Source organism: Doryrhamphus excisus, chromosome 9 (assembly GCF_030265055.1).
Source record: "Doryrhamphus excisus isolate RoL2022-K1 chromosome 9, RoL_Dexc_1.0, whole genome shotgun sequence".
Classification (NCBI taxonomy): Eukaryota; Metazoa; Chordata; class Actinopteri; order Syngnathiformes; family Syngnathidae; genus Doryrhamphus; species Doryrhamphus excisus.
This window is the reverse complement of record NC_080474.1, coordinates 17429311-17444652: the sequence shown is the minus strand read 5'-3', so window position 1 is coordinate 17444652 and position 15342 is coordinate 17429311. Positions and strand designations below refer to the sequence as shown.

The 15342-nt window shown below is 39.5% G+C and overlaps 1 protein-coding gene across 1 annotated transcript in view; it reads left to right on the top strand.

The window, feature by feature from the left end:
* The window catches only part of clasp1a (cytoplasmic linker associated protein 1a), a 42491-nt gene extending 27216 nt beyond the window's left edge, over nt 1-15275 (top strand). Inside the window, exons 28-42 of the mRNA XM_058081557.1 lie at nt 145-168; nt 807-1051; nt 1562-1625; nt 1836-1999; nt 2077-2155; nt 2224-2367; nt 5058-5207; nt 5341-5447; nt 6994-7141; nt 7233-7479; nt 8844-9034; nt 9117-9245; nt 9532-9738; nt 10756-10872; nt 12514-15275. Coding sequence (XP_057937540.1) covers nt 145-168; nt 807-1051; nt 1562-1625; nt 1836-1999; nt 2077-2155; nt 2224-2367; nt 5058-5207; nt 5341-5447; nt 6994-7141; nt 7233-7479; nt 8844-9034; nt 9117-9245; nt 9532-9738; nt 10756-10872; nt 12514-12600 — 2103 coding nt within the window. The 3' untranslated portion in view covers nt 12601-15275. The remainder of the gene's footprint in view (nt 1-144; nt 169-806; nt 1052-1561; nt 1626-1835; nt 2000-2076; nt 2156-2223; nt 2368-5057; nt 5208-5340; nt 5448-6993; nt 7142-7232; nt 7480-8843; nt 9035-9116; nt 9246-9531; nt 9739-10755; nt 10873-12513) is intronic.
* Nucleotides 15276-15342: the final 67 nt, after the last annotated feature.

Below are 15342 nucleotides of genomic sequence, written 5' to 3'. Positions count from 1 at the left end.
AACCTCTACCTTAAAACAGTTATATTATAATAGATAAATCATCATATACTCTTGTATAGTCAAAACTGTGGTTGTTCTTCTTCTCCAATTCAAACCTTCTCTCTCTCTCTTCATTGTTTTTTTTTTTTTTTTTGCAATTTTCAGCTATTAGGAGACTCCAGGAATAAGGTAGTTGTTGTTGGATGGCACAAATGTATGCATTTTCATACATACATTGTATACAACATATGCATTTGCAGCATTGAAGCTTAGAAAAATGTACCACAGCATCTTGTCTGTTCATTCTTTTTGTCTTTGTTTTTTTTTTTTTTTTTTACTGCTTGTTTGCCATTGCATCCCCCATGTATGCAGCCGTGCAACATCTGCTGTTTTGTTTTTCATATTGTCACATTCCCATTTTTCAAAACACATCTGTGTGAAGGTTTTAGTCAGAATTTCTACTTTTCCACTTGCTGTTGTCGCTTTTTTTAGTTGGCTTTTAATTTTTCACTTGTAAAGGATACATATGCTGAAGCATGACTGCATATGCATTATGTAATTAAAGCTATTAAAGCTCTCCAAGGAGAGTAGATGCAGCTAAAGTGTGAAAACAGCATGGCTGCCTGACGCTAATGTTTACCAGCACTGTTCGTGTATGCGAAATAGAGAGCAGATGACAAATTGTAAACAGAATTGACATGCTGTCATGTAAATCACTGCTTGTATTATTATATATTATATAGAAACTAGTTCTTGGTGCCGTCTTCTCCCCAATATAATGGTAGATGAAACACTGTAATATGTCTCTCCTTTTTTTTTACCTGCAGAGGAAGCCGATGAGGCGGCGGTACGAATCACCAGGAATGTACTCTGATGATGATGCCAACAGCGATGCATCCAGTGCTTGCTCAGAGCGCTCGTACGGCTCAAGAAATGGTGGCATACCTCATTATCTTCGTCAGACGGAGGATGTGGCAGAGGTCCTGAACCACTGTGCCAGTTCCAATTGGTCAGAGAGGAAGGAGGGCCTTCTGGGATTGCAGAATCTCCTCAAGGGTCAAAGGATATTAAGGTGGGCTTGGAAGTGTCAAAGTTCATGTTGACATTGTGTGTTTTCTTGAGAGACATACAGTAAATAATGCTTCAGTGTTTCATAGCAAGTCCTTACAGTGGGGGCAATTAGCATTTTTTTAATTACATAATTTGATGGTAGTATATTGTGTATTTGTGTATGCAAAATAGTGCTGTCCACACTAAATAGTGACATTTTGGGTGTGCTCACTCTTGTTGCCAGGAGTTTAGATATTAATTGTTGTACTGAGTTATTTTGATGGGACAGTAAATGTATTATACTTACAACTTTACATTGTGTCAACGGGTCATTTCCACTGTTGTTGCATGGAAATATAGAATAAAGTATTTGCAGAAATGCATGGTTTACTTGTACTTTGGACAGTATCTTTGTAAGGTGGGAAAAGAGTTTTAAATACTTACTTCCGTCAGGTAGAATGTGTGCACTTTTTCAAATGTAAAACCTTATTGTTAAAAAATAAACATGTTTTTTTTGTTTTGTGTCATGTAGCCGAGTGGAGCTGAAGAGACTTTGTGAGATTTTCACAAGAATGTTTGCAGATCCACACAGCAAGGTAAAAAAATGCTTTGAATGAATGAAATTACAGTATGATTTTCACAATGTTAGTCATTCAAAAAATAATGTACTCTATGTCTCTTGTTGCATGGGCTGCTGTGGATTTGATAACAGAGAGTAAGTGTCTTGTTACTTATTAACATTAATATTCAAGTCAAGGTTATCAATACTGTGTCACTTATTAATTTCACTCTGTGTTTGGCTTCAGGTGTTCAGCATGTTCCTGGAGACCCTGGTGGATTTCATCACGGTACACCGAGAGGACCTACAGGATTGGCTTTTTGTCCTTCTCACACAATTGCTCAAAAAGATGGGGGCAGACCTGCTAGGCTCAGTACAGGCCAAAGTCCAAAAGGCCTTAGATATCACAAGGTCTCCATATCTTGTAATAACCATCTTCATCATATTAAGTTGCATGGCATCTGACTTCAATTGTGTTCATTTTTCAGGGAGTCTTTCCCGTTTGACCAACAGTTTAATATTTTGATGAGATTTATTGTCGATCAGACACAAACGCCAAACCTCAAGGTAGTGTCAAAAATACAAACTTGAGATTGATGCACTTTATGAAGTCACCAATAATGTTGTTCCCATAGGTAAAGGTTGCAATTTTGAGGTACATCGAGTCTTTGGCAAGGCAAATGGACCCAACAGACTTTGTCAACTCCAGTGAGACTCGCCTGGCTGTGTCTCGCATCATCACCTGGACCACTGAACCCAAAAGTTCTGACGTCAGGAAGGTATATATCATATCTTCATATCAGTATGAAGAAATTTTTTTTTTTTACAATGCACAATGAGTCTTTATTCAGGTTTTACTTGCTCCAGGATTACAGCAAAATCAGTGTTCCCCCTGGGTTTACAGCTTGGGGGGGCAGCGGGATTGACTAGCCTATCCCAGCTGTCTTTGGGTGAGAGGCGGGGTCATGTAATTAAACATTTGTGAACCATTGCTACGATATTGTATTGACATATCATAGTGGAAGCCCTGTGTCATTCTGTGATGCATTTCTGCCTTGCCACTGTTCCCCAGACTTTATATAACTGGGTGAGTGAAGAACTAGCTGGTGGCGTCAGTACTACAGCCTCACTGTCCATTGAGGGCAACCTGGAAGAGAGGTGTAAGCAGGTAGAGCGAGCTCCAGCTCTTGGCAAATGTCCCGCCTGCCGTGTGCCTAACCACCGTCTCCAAAACTGCGTGAAACTGCGTTTGGCATCTACTGATGCTCTACCTTATATACATATATATACAGGGTTATCCTTAAAGTCTGGACATATAATATTCATACATACATTACAACAGAGGTTTAGTTTAATTCATTCATTATTAAATACAAAATCTATAATTTAATTTACAATAATATTAAATGTAATATTGCATGTGAAAATGTTTTGATATATTTATATACATTGTATATACTGTATTAACAATTTTAAATACCGGTATATAGTTCTAAAATTATTTTACAACATTGCATTGTGTCCAGATTTTAAGGACACCTCTGTTTAAAAACGTCTTGGGACTTTGCTATGCGTCTTTGCCTTGCGAATCGTTCACTAACCAAACATATTTTTTTGATGCCATGAGGAGTGAAATTAGAACAAACACTTTCTCTTCATTAACCTCCTAAGTCCAAGACCAGACCAGGTCAGGTTTATTGCACAGCATTGCATGGAATGTAATGGTTATGGTAGTTTTGACTAACTGCACTCTTTTCTATGTCCTTTTCACGTTAACATTTCTATTCAGCCACATATTTGCATTTTTGCAACATACCAAATACAGAGAAATCATTCATTTTTGTGGAGAACGTTTCGTGCAATCTTGAGTCCACTCCCTCTTTCCTTCAGAAAGCGCAGACATATAGTGGCAAACCCCAAACAAATATGAAAATGTAGATGTAAATTAACAGGATGCAGGGAAACACCTACCTACATGAGTATGACAGTCAGAAGGCTAAGCAAATTACCTGGAAAATAATTGATGATAATTCATTGGACTAGATAACCAATGGTGACACTGGGTTCCGCTGACTGCTCTTTCACTTGGAGCCCTGCGTCTGCTATCCGGAAGGAAAGATTACATATCCCTGCCAGACCTTCATCAGACAGTTTCCTCTCACCTCGAAAATCGAAAGTAGGCGTCTCATCCAAACAATCGGAACCCAGCAAACACAAAGCATGCTGGGAAGCACTGCCGACGTCCTTTCCCCAACCTACTACAGTTGCACTGTTGTCAATTTTTCACTGTAGTGAGCTTTAATGATGGTGCTGGGTTTGTTTGATCATTTTCCATTTTCTTCTGGATCCCTCACAGGATTACGCCTCCCATTAGGAAATAACAAAAAGGAGAACAGGATGAAGTGTGCAGTGAAAGGCAATGCACAAATTAAAAATGCTGCCATAACAAACCCCACAGGATAAAGACAATACACAAGACAAATACTGGAAATGACAACAAACAAAAAAAAATCACTGACGAAAATGGAAGTTAGCCTTTGAAAAATGGTACAGAAAAAAACGTTTCATTTCAGTGTGAACACTCAATTCTTATCAATCAGTATTTTCTGGAATGCACAATACTGTTCATTGGGGCAGAGGAGTTGGATGCTGTGTCTTATGTGCAATGGTAATGCTAATGGTTTGGTTTATTTTGCAACATGCTTAACAAACTTATTTGAAAGAATATCATATATTTACATATATATGTACTATATTACAGATATGTGTAGCACATGCATTGCTACACAAACATGCACGCATGTATGTGTGCAGCATAGCGGACTATAATGTAGGGGTGTCTGGTGACAAAATTCTCAAGAAATGAAAACACAACAAGATTTGTTGTTCTGAAAAAGAAAAAACTATTGTGGGCACTAGGTCTGGGTGGTAATAAATCAATGAATTCATCACAAAAATAATGGGAAATTAACTTTATAATAATTTTGCCAGCCTTAATACATTGTAATGTGCATGTTTTCCTCATCTACTGCCCTCAAACAAGCAGGATGAAGGTTCCTTCATACAGTCATGATCTGTAGCATGACCGGTTGAGTTCTGAATTTAATGTAGTAAAAATTATATTAGTAGATTGCAATATGTTGTCATATAATTTTTCATTGTACTTTTCCAAGTAAAGTTAAATCTGAACTTGTCTCATTCTCATAGACCCAATCTCGTGACACTGCTATTACAATGTGATTGCTCCTCAACGGTAACATTAGTGGTGTGCATGTGCACTTGCACAGTATGTGTTTGAGGGGTGTCTGGATGGGAACTGGCTGTGCAAAGATGGACACACATGCACTATAAGCAATAAAAATAATCCACAAAGTTCAAATAAAGATGTGTCACTTAAAAAATGTAACGGCTCCTCTACAGTTGATACAGAGATGAGATGATGCATTCTACTGATGGTATTTGATTTCAGGCTGCCCAAGTGGTGCTGATTGCATTGTTTGAGCTCAACACACCAGAGTTCACCATGCTGCTGGGAGCGTTGCCCAAGACATTCCAGGACGGTGCCACCAAATTATTGCACAACCACCTGAAGAACTCAAGTAATGCTGGTAGCAGCGTGGTAAGTTGAACACACAAATGGTAAAATACAGCGATACCGATTAGGATACTTTTAAATGGGTCTTCTGAAAAGCACGTTGTTGTGTAAATGTTTTTTTTAAATACTCAAACTTTTTTTCCTCTTTGCCTTATAGGGCTCTCCAAGTAACACTATTGGTCGCACACCACCTCGCCACACCCCAAATAGAACCAGCCCACTCACCTCTCCAACAAACTGCTCACATGGAGGACTGTCGCCAAGGTAGCTAACAGTCACTTAGCAGTCATATCATGTGTGAATCAACTGCATTGATGCAGCTATACAATATATATACAAGAAGATGTGAGAGCGTCTACTAGTTACTGTGACTTTTCAGTACATGATCTGTTCTGCTCATGTTCACCTAAAGCAGGGATGTCCAAACTTTTTCCAGCGCAGGATGCATACATGATGCTGCACGTGCAGGAGACAAAGCAAATCAGTGTAATATCTAATAATCATTTATAAATTACTTTTTGTAGTTACACCTATCCAGTAACAAAGATGTATATTTGTACCCATGAAATTATCCCCTTTACTTTCATATCATAATCATATCATAAAAAATGTCTAATAACCTATCTAGCCATACATCTATGGAGCCTATTCCAGTTGGACTGGTGACCAGCCAATCACAGGACTCATATAGACAAACAACCATTCACACTCACATTCATACCTATGGACAATTTGGAGTCGCCAATTAACCTAACATGCATTTTAGGGTAATTGTTATGGTTGAGGTTTGTCAATGTTAATGTTTGGACACGCCTGTTTTGGAAATCTAGCTGGAGCGGAATTACTCTGCCCCCTGCTGGTTGCTGCTAATTAGTGAAAATTTTAACATGCATAGACAATATTCAATATTACTGCAGCACTTATATTTTATTCATGTGTAATGTACACTTCAGCTTTACAGTTGAAGTCTTTTCTCTTTCTGTACTATTGTTTTTCTCTCTTTCATTCTTCCTTATTTTGTTTTGCGCTTTCCCCCTTTTGTTCCATTTTTCATTCTCCCACTCGTCTGTTCGTCCTTACCACCCGGCCGCGCTGTGCCAACAGTCGGTTATGGGGTTGGGGTGTCGACGGACTCTCAAAGCAACCCCCTGCCCCCGCTCCTCTTCCTCCGCCTAACTCCAACCCTGCCGCCCCTTCTTTCAGGGTCCTGCGCAGAGCACACTCACCCAGGTAATTAGGTGGGATGAGGTCAAAAAATTATTTTCCCCCCTTCCAAGTTAAAACCAGGCCCTCATCCATCTCTTCTTTCTTATCAAAGGTTCATTATCTTTTCTTGCTGATTTTTCCCCACTGAAGGAAACAGCTCTGTAGCTATGCTTTATTATGTGTGGGGAAAAAAATGAAAATAAGAAAATAAGTATTTGCTTTTCGTTTACCTGCCTTACAATGATATAGGGGTCCATGTAATGTCAAAAAATTACTTGTCTTTAATACTACATTAATTGGTATTTTAGGGAGCAAACGTTCTGACCCCAAAATACAGTAAGTTTTAATTATTTTTTCTGTTTAAAAAAAAAAAAATCTGCCTCTCTCCATAATAAACAAACTGGACTGTTAATACTCTTGTAAGGGGGATATATTTACAAAATCAGAAGGGGATAAAATACTTATTTTACACCGTGTATGTACTAGTTCTAAGCTTCCACTCTCTTGAAAAACTTGCCCTTTTCAGGCTTTGCTTAATCTGTTTGCATCATAAAAGACTTGTAGTACACAACTTCTCATTTCCAAATGTATTTGTGTCTGTTAGCATGATGGAGTATGACACTGAGAACATGAACTCGGAGGACATTTACAGTTCACTGCGTGGTGTCACAGAGGCCATCCAGAGCTTCAGCTACCGCAGTCAGGAAGATCTGAATGAGTCCATCAAACGGGAGGGCAAGCGAGATGATGCGGTGAGTCGAGTTAAAGAAACAAATTGTGCTGTCGCTTTGTTAATTATGATCTATCTACGTAAAACGTGCATGTTCATGTGCTGTTTTATAGACTGGGAGAGAAGGTATATCATCAACCCCTGGCTCTGATGCTCGCCTCGGATTAGATGCACTGGAAGTGGGTCGAACTGCATTGGACAACAAGACATCATTGCTCAACACACCATCACCACGCTCATTCTCCGGGCCAAGGGGTCGGGAGTTTGCTCCTTACGGTCACGGAGAAACAATCTGCACCTACGACAAGAGTGCCCTGAAGGAGGCGGTGTTTGACGATGATGTGGAACAGTTCCGTGACTGTAAGTATTTTCATTCATATGAATTTTGAAAGGTGTACTTTTGCACTGACATTGTTGTTGACAGAGCAACAATTTTATATCGGTGTGTCCTTTCAGTCATTGTGAACCATGTTGAATGTTGTGTAGTGCCTCACAGCTAACTTATAATCAATGCATCTGTATTTGTAACTGTACTCCAAACCATTTGTATTCCACCATCATGTAGTGTTTTCTGAAAGCTCCCTGCTTTGAAATGTTGACTCGAACCAATAGGAAGCCACACACACACACACACTTTAAATGTCCTAAAATGGGCCATACACAGCTTTGTGCTTCACTTAAAAGTCATGAAGTGGCTTATAGGAAACGTGGTTGTCATGTGACTTATACCTGGGTATGGCTTACCCAACCTGGATGTGTGTCGGATAGGCTTATCTTATTTCCAACAGCTTATTTGTTTTTACCATTGCTCATTTTAAAGCCATGTAATGGGGCTTTTAGCTTTAAAATTGCTATGAAAATCCTGAGGCGACATAATCCAGTCAATAAATCATCACTGTTTGATGCTTTTCAATGAATACATGATCTTTGTTTGCTAATATCACACATCTTTGACATGAATTAGTATTATTAAAAAAAAATTCTACATTATGTTTTATATCCCCATCATTTAACTTCAGGTGGCACTGTATTGTATACTTGTATTAATGGATGTGGAATGTTTACTTCGTCATTGTTAAAGGCTAGTAAACATTAGTTTGAGTTATCAGAATGTGTTTCCCATCCTCCATCTTCATCTCTCCTCCACCCCTCTCCTTTTTAGGCCCACGTAAGGAAAGCGGTGAAAAAACGATGAGACTCACTGGTAAAGATTCCATCACTTTCTGACTACTCGATGAAAACCTCTAGAGACTAAAGAGATGTTATTCTCATTCCTATCATCTTTTTGCCCTGTTGCACTCATTTTCCTCCACTGTCATCACTCTTTTTTTTTTTTTTTTTGCTGCTTCACCCTTTGACCCTGTCCTGCAGAAGGTTGTACATTACACTCATTACACACTAATATGTTTGATGTGTTAAATATGTGCTTATCATACACGTACATCTAAAATAGTGATGTGAGAGACAGTACACAAGTTTTTTTTTAAAAAATCTACATATTTTCTTGGCTTATTCTGACTACCATTAATATTAATTGCAAATGGATAAATTACTGAGTGGCAGTTGAAGCTGAAAACTCAGCTGGAAGACCGGTTGTTACACAGGATGTCTTTAAAGTCGTACACATATAATGTTATACAAAAAGGTTAGTCAATTCATTCATGAAATAAAAAAAAAAAATTTTTAAGACTGTCTATATGCTGTCAATCTTTCTTGCTGAACAGTCGGTCAGGACCACTCGGACCTGGTTGCTGATCTGCTTAAGGAACTGTCTAATCACAACGAGCGATCCGAGGAACGTAAAGGTGCCCTGGTGGAACTGCTGAAGATCACACGAGATGATAGCCTGGCTGTCTGGGATGAACATTTTAAAACCATCCTCCTCCTTCTGCTTGAGACGCTGGGGGATAAAGATGTGAGTTTTATATATAAATATATATTGTTTTCTACTATATATATACACCTCTTCCTAATGGTTCATTTCATTGTTTTTGCAGCATACAATCCGAGCCCTGGCACTGCGGGTGCTGAAAGAAATATTAAGGAATCAGCCGGCCCGGTTCAAGAATTATGCAGAACTAACAATCATGAAGACCTTGGAGGCTCATAAAGATTCTCACAAAGAGGTACATTAGGGCTTCACATTTTGTAATGTAATTGTCCATAGGTATGAATGTGAGTGTGAATGGTTGTTTGTCTATATGTGCCCTGTGATTGGCTGACCACCAGTCCAGGGTGTACCCCGCCTCTCGCCCGAAGACAGCTGGGATAGGCTCCAGCACCCCTTGCGACCCTCGTGGGGATAAGCAATAGAAAATGAATGAATGAATGAATTATACTTTACTATTGATACTCTTGAGGCAGTTGACATTTGAGCAACTCAACTTGTTTTCTACTGTGATGTGCTTTTAGGTGGTACGTGCTGCTGAGGAGGCCGCATCAACCCTGGCTGGATCTATCCATCCAGAACAATGCATCAAGGTGCTGTGCCCAATTGTACAGACAGCTGATTATCCAATCAACCTCGCTGCCATCAAGATGCAAACAAAAGTGATTGAACGCATTGTGAAGGACTCTCTACTACAGCTGCTGGTTGACATCATTCCTGGTCTCCTGCAGGTTTGAGACATTTGTTCCCTGTTTTGATATATTTTTAATGCAATTAGCAATACTGCAGTTCTTTGAGGGTGACATTGTGAAGTGGAAAACTGCGCCAGATGTCAGTTTTTTTTAACATAAGGAGTCAAAATGCACCTCCAAGTGGTGAGTGCTTTGTTGAGGAAACTCAAGGTGGAGGCGATGGATCGTCTCCAGACCCGAACCTAATTAAGCACCTGTGGGACATCCTTAAGCCGAATGTGAACGAGCACAAGGTGCACATCCACCAACAATAACCTGTACAACTCATTACGGATTAAGGTCTTAAATAGTCACACCAAGAACACCCTTTAGACATACAGTAGGTGATATTAGGTGTAGTCGCTTGTGTTGCTGGCTGGTTGCGTTGACTCATTTTATGGTAAATTGACGAAGCTGTACACTGACTGCTTTAAACTATATACAAATGTTGCCTTTGAGAAGATATGCAAGGGTTGTTGATGTATTCATTCATTTATTTTCTACCGCTTATCCTCACGAGGGTCGCGGGCGTGCTGGAGCCTATCCCAGCTGTCTTCAGGCGAGAGGCGGGGTACAGCCAATCGCAGGGCACATATAGACAAACAACCATTCACACTCACATTCATACCTATGGACAATTTGGAGTCGCTAATTAACTTAGCATGTATTTGGAATGTGGGAGGAAACCGGAGTACCCGGAGAAAACCCACACATGCACGGGAAGAACATGCAAACTCCACACAGAGGTGCCCGAGGGTGAAATCGAACTCGGATCTCCTAGCTGTGTGGCCTGCGCGCTAACCACTTCACCGCCATGCAGCTGTTGTTGATGTATGTTTTATGAATATGGACACTATCAGGTAGCATATTTAAGCAAAGTGGACATTTGCACTATTTTTGCCTTATTTGTCTATGGTTATGTTTTCGTGTACTCTCTATTTGGCAACTCTTCCCACATGCCGTGCTGGCCATGGGTTGGGTTGTGTTCATTTCATGATATCTTTGTCTCCTTTTTAGGGCTACGACAACACAGAGAGCAGCGTTCGCAAGGCCAGTGTGTTCTGTCTGGTGGCTATCTACTCCGTCATTGGCGAGGACCTCAAACCTCACCTGGCACAGCTCACAGGCAGCAAGGTACTGACCCCACCATCACCACCATCGTCAACAGCCTTATCTGGGCCATTCAGTTGTCTAATAACTAGTTCATGTTTAAAAATCTTGTTCTTTGACAAGCTACAATAGAAGAAATGGGTGCAATATCTCCCCTTTCTCTTTTGTAAGAAGCCGGGTGTATGTTCCATCATAGCTGGTCCTGCAGAACCTTTTTCATGGTCCGTGTGTCAGATCCATATAAGAGTATGCTTACAACACAAGCTCTAAAAAGGCAAGTTTTGAAACGCTAGACTACATGATGGGATGCAGTCTGTTCCATGCATTCCAAGCTTGTGCTTTGCGAGTCATGAAATCCTTGGAGTAGAACCCAAACACATAAAAGCCTAGATAAGACCAAGCTTGGCAGAAGCATTCTCAAGAGAGGTTAGCAAGTCCACAGCATCCTTCAAAAGTGTACCTGTTAGTGCTACTGTATATCATCTGCGTAGTGTAGAAGCTTGTCATCGTTTGGTGACAATCCCTTTCTCCTTAATGGTATTAACTGATTGCCTGAGAATGGAGTCTACTGCTATGACAAAAAGATTAGGGACAATGATGTCTCCTTGGTGGATACTTGCTGTAGTGACAAATTCTCCTATTTGGTTCATTCGTACTTTGAAGAAAACTAGATATATGTTAGTCAATGGCTTCCACTTTCTTTTCTGGGAAGCCATAGTCGTAGAGAATTTGGAAGCATAATGTTATCTTAAATTCTTCAATTATCCTCTTCAAGGCAAGTATCTGCCTTTTCAGAACCCATTGTGGTCCTGCTGCAGAATGGCAGCATAGAATCTTTGATCACCAAAATCGTTGTTTGATTTAAATATCATTTAAAGAACTTCCTTAGTTTTTTGTGAAAGCAGACTTATTGTTGTGTTTTAGCCAAAATATGATATAGACAGGGCATGGTGGTCAAGTGGTTAGCGCGCAGACCTCACAGCTAGGAGACCAGGGTTCAATTCCACCCTCAGGAGTCAAGTCAGGCATCTCTGTGTGGAGTTTGCATGTTCTCCCCGTGCATGCGTGGGTTTCCTCCCACATTCCAAAAACATGCTAGGTTAATTGGCGACTCCAAATTGTCCATAGGTATGAATGTGAGTGTGAATGGTTGTTTGTCTATATGTGCCCTGTGATTGGCTGGCCACCAGTCCAGGGTGTACCCCGCCTCTCGCCCGAAGACAGCTGGGATAGGCTCCAGCACCCCCGCGACCCTCGTGAGGAAAAAGCAGAAGAAAATGAATGAATGAATGAATGAATGATATAGACAGGGCTACAAGTGGTTAGCGTGCAGACCTCACAGCTACGAGACCAGGGTTCAATTCCACCCTCGGGCACCTCTGTGTGGAGTTTGCATGTTCTCCCAGTGCATGCGTGGGTTTCCTCCCACATTCCAAAAACATGCTAGGTTAATTGGCGACTCCAAATTGTCCATAGGTATGAATGTGAGTGTGAATGGTTGTTTGTCTATATGTGCCCTGTGATTGGCTGGCCACCAGTCCAGGGTGGACCCCGCCTCTCGTCCGAAGACAGCTCATGAAGCGACCCTCATGAAGATAAGCGGTATAAAATGAATGAATGAAGATATAACTAGTCTCCATGTTTTTTGTTTGTGTTTGTTTCCAGATGAAGTTACTGAATCTGTACATCAAGCGGGCCCAGACCACCAACAGCAATAGCAGCAGTTCCTCGGATGTCTCCTCTCACAGTTAACAGCGGGATGTTGTTTGTGGAAAGCCTGCAAGATGAACAGAGCCACCTGTTTGAAACTTCACGCACTAATCTTTGCAAATCACACGCCGCATCTGTTTAGGGTTCAACTGCATGCTACTTTGCGCCACCCCTCCAACCGCCGTGTTCTGGAAATTCGGAATGCAACTCCGAGGACAGATTTCGGCTTAGATAACATGTTCATATACAGTACAATGAAATGTACAAAGCAATTTTTGGTGGCAGATGAAATATTTAATACACTGTATGTTTAAAAAAAAAAAAAAGCATCATTCCTGTATTATAATTTTCAAGTAGTTTTAAGTTAATTGTGGCACAGATGCCCTTTTTAAATTATTTTAAGTGAAAGAGTGGCTTAGACATTTTGGGAGATTTTCAGAAAGCATTTTTCTTCTGGTTTAAGATTGAGGAGACACCGACCATGTGAGGCACACACACACACAAGTAATGCTTCTTGACTGGGACTGGCATGTATAAAATGTAAACTATTAGCTTACAAAAACTGTGAATCTATTGTGAAAAAGCAATGCTTGTGGTGATGCATACACAGTATTCTCCCATATGGAACCTCAGCCTCTAAATCCAGTAAAGTAGTTTGTAAATACACATGTAGGACTCTGCTTTGCAACATGTAACTTGCCTATGTCAATCATTTCCACGTTAGCCTGAATGCAGCACGTCATCTTTGTGCTGCTCTGAAGTTTTGTTTTTCTTTTTTGGCTGTTCAAGTGCACTTGTAACGTGGTATTACACTGCTTCATTGGTTCAGTTACCTGTTACATGGATGATGATGAAGAGGAGCAACTCTTTGGTTGGGCAGGTTGTTTTCATACTAGCATCATTTTAAGACAGGGGTGTCCAAACTCTCAAGCAGCTTTGTTTTTAATTTAATTCCTGGCTTTTTGAAATGTATAGGTATTTATAATTGTAGGTGTTTAATTTGCATTTTTATTGACATTATTCTAGAACAGGGGTCTCAAACTCAATTTACTTGGGGGCCATTGGAGCTCGGGTCTGGGTGAGACTGGGCTGCATCAGGTTTTCCCAAAAAAAACACATTTATTAAAAACTAAAACATTTAAAAAACTTCGCCTTGGTTCAAATTTTCTACAGGAAAAGCTCTGATAAAACATTCCACTGTTCTCAAATATCTTACTTTTTATTTTTCTACACAAAATAAGATGAAAAGTAAACAAATCAAGAATAAAGAAAATCAATCAATCAGTAATAAATAAATAAATATAATAATAGTAATAGAACGGCAAATAATAAAAACTTAAGAAACCACATATAGTTGGTGGGTAGACAAATTATTTTTTTTCAGATTAAAATGAACAAAGCATTATTAGAGCCCTGTAGACATGACAAAACACGACTATAGTCACAGTTATACTCCTTTTATTTACAACATATTGCGCAACTGCAGGGTCTTGAGACACATGCTAACTCGCAAACTAGAGAGCTAGCGACCTAAACGGTAGCCTTCAAGTTATTTCCTTTAAACTTAAATAGCCAAAAACTTACCACTTCCACACGGATAGGGAGGATAACTATTAACAGTTATTAACAATGCTCGAGGTGCCAAGGGGGCAGGGAGGACTTCCAATATTATTGCAGACCTGCCGTCATGTATGAATTTATAATCTTCGCCATGCAATTTTAACTCTTCAATACGCTTGTATGCTTCATTGCTCTACATTTTGTTGCATTTTGCTGTTTTCAGTTTTGATTTCAGTCAAATATATAAAGTTTCTTAATAGTGTTTCAAATCAGGGGGGTTGTAAAATAATTTCTGTGTCTCCCAGTGGGGGGCATGGCAGAATATAGTTGAGAACCACTGCTCTAGAATATCCAAATCAGTTTTTTCCCTTATCAAAAATGTTAATATACGTCATAATTACCCAAATAGATTTCTAAAAAAAAAAAAAAAAAAAGACCAAATAATTCCTGGCTTGTGTGACTTATTTTCATTATTTTAGTCATATTATGTCATATTTAAATGTGTTTTTATTTAAGATTACTCTTGAATATCAAAATCAAGACCAACACCTTTTTTTACACAGCCAACAACTGTCTTAACTAACTAGTGTAGCGCTAATGTTTTGATGCAATTTAATGTTTTCTTTTGCAATTGGCTCCCACACCAGAGTTTGGACACCACTGACTTAAAGTATCAGAAGGTATAAAAAAGCTTTGGAATGATTTTGTGTGTAATGGGATTACTTTGGGTCTACTTTGGTTGAGTAAAGTGTTGCTGTGACTGCAGCAAAAAGTGTTTTCTCTACTTGACATTTGACCATTTCCTTAAGCGTTGTTCGAATTAAATCAACGAATGTATATGTTTACTTTCCTCTATCGCATGGTAGGTTCTGTTGAATCAAATCTGATGAGTTGACCGGAAGCAACATGGAGCACCCTCTACCATGCCTGTTAGTAAATCTGTTAATATGTCATTGGAAATCTATTGACACTAAGTCTGTTTTGACTATAGGTTTTCACCTACCATGTAATATTTGCCCTTGTATTTATTATTATTGATTTCTGTTTTAGTATTTCAGTCAAACTACAGTGTACAGAAGGATGACATCCATGATGGACTTGCAGCAATGGAAAGAAATTGAGTAATAAACAGATTGATGATTTTTTTGTGTTTATGTGACGTCACTCACTTTTTCATGATATTCCCGTATTCATTGTTTCCTATGTTCATATTACTTACGACAT